Here is a 4,818-nt window from a genome sequence, read left to right as displayed (position 1 = left end):
CATATATTTGTGGGTGTAGCTCCCTCCACCTTCTCACTGTTTTTATTTATTTCAAAAATATTTTACACCTCTCCATTATTTTCTTTTATTCCAAAAATATCCTACATCTCTCCACTATTCTCAACAATCTTTCTCTTTCTCTATCTACATTAATGGAGCATTCACATGGCTTAAATTTGAATTTGTGATATATTACAAAATATAAAATTCAAAGAAAACTTCAAAGGAAACTTCAATATTAGTACTTCTACCATTTCTATTTTATAAAATTAAAAGTTAGATGCAAATACAAAATAATAAACATAATAATATTAATAGTAAATAATGATATATCATTATTATTATATACTAACTTTATAATGATGAAATAATTAAATAAATTCTAANCTAAATCTTTAACAAATAATTTTTTTTATATATTTTAAGTATTTAATAATATTTTTATATTATTTATCTAATAAATTAAATATTTTATTCAAGTTATTTGAGTNAAACATGTNGNTNAGTTNAAACATAATATAATGTTAAAAATTATAGATATTATATGTAAAAATACACATACATATAAACATTTTTCTAGAAATTTAAAACAAAATTTTACCATTTATTAAGTAATTTGAAGAGAAAAAATATATTTAACAACAAAAGTAAGATTGAATCAAACTTATTCAAGAAAATATATCACAAGTTCAAATTTGAATCATGTAAATGCTCCACATTGATGAGCCATGTAAATGCTCCATTAATATAGAGAGAGAAAGAAAAAAATTGTTAAGAATAGTGAAAAAGTGTAGAGTATTTTTGGAATAAAAAAAAATAACGAGGAGATGTAAAATATTTTTAAAATAAATTAAAATAGTGGGAAAATACAGGACTATTTTGGGAGATGGAGGGAACAACACCCTATATTTGTTGTTTACTACTTTTTGTTTTTATTAAAGCCCAAAAAACAAGTTCTTGCATTCATTTGTCCTTATATTCACCTAAATTAATCTTTATACTATATTAATAAAGGAATTAGTTATGTTTTGTTTGAGATAGTTTAGAAAAAATAAGAATATATATATATATATATATATATATATATATATATATATATATATATATATATATATATATATATATATATATATCACAAGTACACGATGACAATGAGGATAGAGTTAAAAGATAGGATTTATTGTATTAAGTGTTTTTTTTTATTACGTGAAAAAAAAATGCTTCAATACGTATATAGTGAAAAGTACATATCTATCATCTAATTTGGTGATTTCTAGTGCGGATAACAAAGCACGTGGTTCAGCGTGAACCAATAATTACCGACAGCCAGAGTTATAACAAAATATTTAACAAATAGGATATATTCCATTAATGGTGGAAATAACAAAATTGCTTAACCGTCTCTACTGAAATAGAAACAAAATCCATATATCAAACGGTGATTAGTTTGATTATTAGATTATTTTTGTTTACTTAATTATATTTAACTAATGAAGTTTGTGTTGTTTAGTTCTATAATCTTTTAATCCGGTGCGTTCAATTTATTGTGTAGTATATCTTATGGTTATGATTAATTGGGCACCATGAATAACTTTTCGCAGCGGTTCACGGTAGAACTCAGCATATTATTTATATCTGTTTTTAGACTTACTTTAGCGTTAGTGTGCATAGAAAAAGTAATTAAAGTAACGTGTCGTCTGCATTGACATTCAAGTTATCGTCTCTCACCAACCGAAAAAACGCGGAATTGAAACCTTCTGTATTTAACTCTCACACCTCACTGCTACCTTCTTCTTAACCGTACCTATTCATTTCATCCTCGATTTGCATCAACAAATCATCCTTCACTCGCATCACAATCACAGGTTTTTCTTCTTCTTCTTCTTCTTCTCTTCTTAAATATAATTTCAAATACAAAATTGCCGTCTTTGTTTCACGGGATTAGATTTCGTTGATTATTCACGAACCCTTTTGTGATTGTTTTTATGGGTTGTGATCAGAATCTTGATCCGATTGCGTGTTATTAACTATCTAGCTCTAATTGAATGTCATTCGTTTATGATCAATATGTATGGGTCTGTTTATATTGTTATTTTGGCGTATGCTTAGAAGGATTTGCAAATTGTTGATTTATGTCGTTGATTCGGATGATGAAATTGGACTTCATAATCGTATTTGAAAATTTTGCATAATAATTTTCTTTATCATACCCATTATATGCTTTTACAGTCACCGATTTCGCCTCTCAATTGTTGCATTGTATATGTTTGCGATGCTTTGTTCGGGGTTCTAACTAAACTTTTGGGAGAGATGCAGTTAGATCATCAATGGTTTAAAAATCGAGATTGTGAAATGTTCCATGACCTTGAAAGTTTTTTGTTTTCAGGTTCAGTTGCTGTTTATTGTTGTGAAATTTTGTCTTTAGTTTGAAACTTAAAGTTCCGGCTGATATGAGGAATGGAAATCAGACCGAGTATTCTGGTGAAAGTTCTGCTTCAACATCTCTTAGCAGTCAGCAGGATGTGGAGGACGACCAGATGATTGCTCTTGTGCTGTCAGAAGAGTATGCCAAATTAGATGGAGCAGTTGCCCGGCGGCTTACCAACTTGGAACCTGTTCCTGTAAGAATTCCCCCTAGAATTCCTGCTTTTCAGACTAAAACTTTAGATTTTGAGTGTTTGACATGTTATGGTTATATGAAAATGCATTATAAAACCTAGATAGTAATAGCTTAAGCTTTTAATAATGATACTCTATGACTATGTGGTCCAGATTTTGATCCTTTTCTCCCATTCTTTCTGAATAGAAGTTCAAGTTTAACAAAAGGTAGGATAGATAGGTTCATTGTCCAATTTATTAGGCTTAAAATTCAATTTGTTTATCCTATTACCATCCAATCCAGCTAGATATAAATCCAATCAATCCATCCAATATGAAACACCATTTACTATTGAATGGATTACGGACCATTTAACATGTTTTGTATCCTATTGGATCAAGTAGTCTAAAGTTCATTGGTTGGGCCTAAACCTTTAAGGGACGAGCGTTGGATCTTTCAATGTTTAGTGAGAGAAGGTATATAAATATGGAACTTCGTTTTATGTTAGTTTTTTGAAAAATAAAATGATATACTTGAAACAGATTGGATGGTTTTTTGTTAAATGGGGGATACTGGATAGGTTGAAATTTATTAATACATTTCAACAGATCATAAATGGATTGCTGTTTTTTCCCCACATGTCCATTATAATTAAAATCAAAATGTAGCAACATTATTTAATATCCCTTATTTTCAAGCGTAGAGGTTCTTGGGTGAGTTGTGAGTTAACTATAAAATGTCTCATATGGTTTCATCCTACAGTTTAAGCGTTTTTGTGAGAATTGGTTCAGGACGTATATAATGCCTTGAAAGGACAGAACGTTTCTAGCGTTGTTATTTACTTCTTTGGCTAAGCTTTGCTTTGTTTGTATTTTGTGGTATAATAAGTTATGCTTCACTGACTTTGTGATCACACTGAAAAGCAGACAAAAGTTGTGTAATTTTTCTCCCCCTCCTTCGAGAAGCATAGGAGGGAATTATATCTTAGTTTTGATTAATTTTTTTGTTTAATTTCTTCTGATGAAAACTTCTTGAAATTACAGCATGTTCCCCGGATAAATTCCTTTATCCCCACTGTAAATGATGCCAGTATGGATCACCAGCGTCTGCTTCAGAGGTGTGTGTTCCTCCTATCTTAAATGAACTATTTCTTATGTGAATATTCTAAAACTTTAATTTTCTATGGACCCCTTTTGTAAACGATGGATGTTAAAACAATTGCCATAGGCAGAAAAGAAGAACTTTTATTATTTACCATTTGTAATTTAAAGCATAACTGGTCAAGTAAATATGTTTTCATATGAATAACTAGAAACAAAAACAACACGATTACTTAAATGAAAATGAATTGGGACTGAGAAGTTCTCTGTAGCCATGTAGAGAGTTGGAGGCAAGCTTTAGTTATAGCAGCACATTTGGGAGGTCATGTAGTAGTGGTTGGAAAAATAAAAAAATTAAGCTGCTAGAAATATACTAGCATTCTTTCTAACTCTTGGAATAAACGATGTTAGGGATAAGCAATACCTTATCATCAGTGAAAAGTAAAACAAATATCATGTGGTGAAATCAATTAGCAATCTTTTTGTATCAGGATTTCAGCATGCAAGTATCATGTGGTCATGTGCTGTTTGTTAATTATAGAAAGATTATATATGGCTGGAAAATTTGAAAGAAAACTGGATATAATTTAATCATTTTGTGCAAATCCAAAATATTTATCAACAAAACCAATAATTAGTTCCCACCCATGGGTTGAATGGAATCCTATGCATAAATCCATGAATAAGTTAATGGATAGAAAAAGCTTTTATTGTGTCACTTAAATTATATATAAATTCTTGAAGCAAAGAGTTTAAAAGAAACAAATTATATTTGTGGATGAGGGCAAAAACGTGTTGATCTTTGTTGTTTGTTTTGATTAATTGGAATGTTTCTTTATTGAATCCAACAAGGCAAAAGGATTATAGTTGTAAGATATAGAAGGGGAATGATTTTTTTATTTTTTTTCTCTCATCTTCATCTCATTCATCTACTCAATGATAAGATATAATGTGTAGATACGAGGAAACATATGTGAGTGAGGTCTCTTTTATATAAGGGGGGGGGGGGGGGGGGGGGGGGGGACATGGAAAGCACTCTCTCCTCCAAGGGTTTCCCCTTCACAAAGAGCTAAAGCTCAATCTTCAAAATTATCCAAAAGTGTCCTCCATACCAAAACA

The 4,818-nt window shown here is 30.2% G+C and overlaps 1 protein-coding gene across 1 annotated transcript in view; it reads left to right on the top strand.

Moving 5' to 3' along the window:
* The first annotated feature begins 1,655 nt into the window (after positions 1 to 1,655).
* The window catches only part of LOC106764930 (OTU domain-containing protein DDB_G0284757), a 9,501-nt gene continuing 6,338 nt past the window's right edge, over positions 1,656 to 4,818 (top strand). Inside the window, exons 1-3 of the mRNA XM_014649768.2 lie at positions 1,656 to 1,865; positions 2,387 to 2,621; positions 3,643 to 3,716. Coding sequence (XP_014505254.1) covers positions 2,451 to 2,621; positions 3,643 to 3,716 — 245 coding nt within the window. The 5' untranslated portion in view covers positions 1,656 to 1,865; positions 2,387 to 2,450. The remainder of the gene's footprint in view (positions 1,866 to 2,386; positions 2,622 to 3,642; positions 3,717 to 4,818) is intronic.

The sequence above is a fragment of the Vigna radiata genome, chromosome 1, assembly GCF_000741045.1.
Source record: "Vigna radiata var. radiata cultivar VC1973A chromosome 1, Vradiata_ver6, whole genome shotgun sequence".
NCBI lineage: Eukaryota > Viridiplantae > Streptophyta > Magnoliopsida > Fabales > Fabaceae > Vigna > Vigna radiata.
This window is presented reverse-complemented; position numbering and strand designations above follow the sequence as displayed.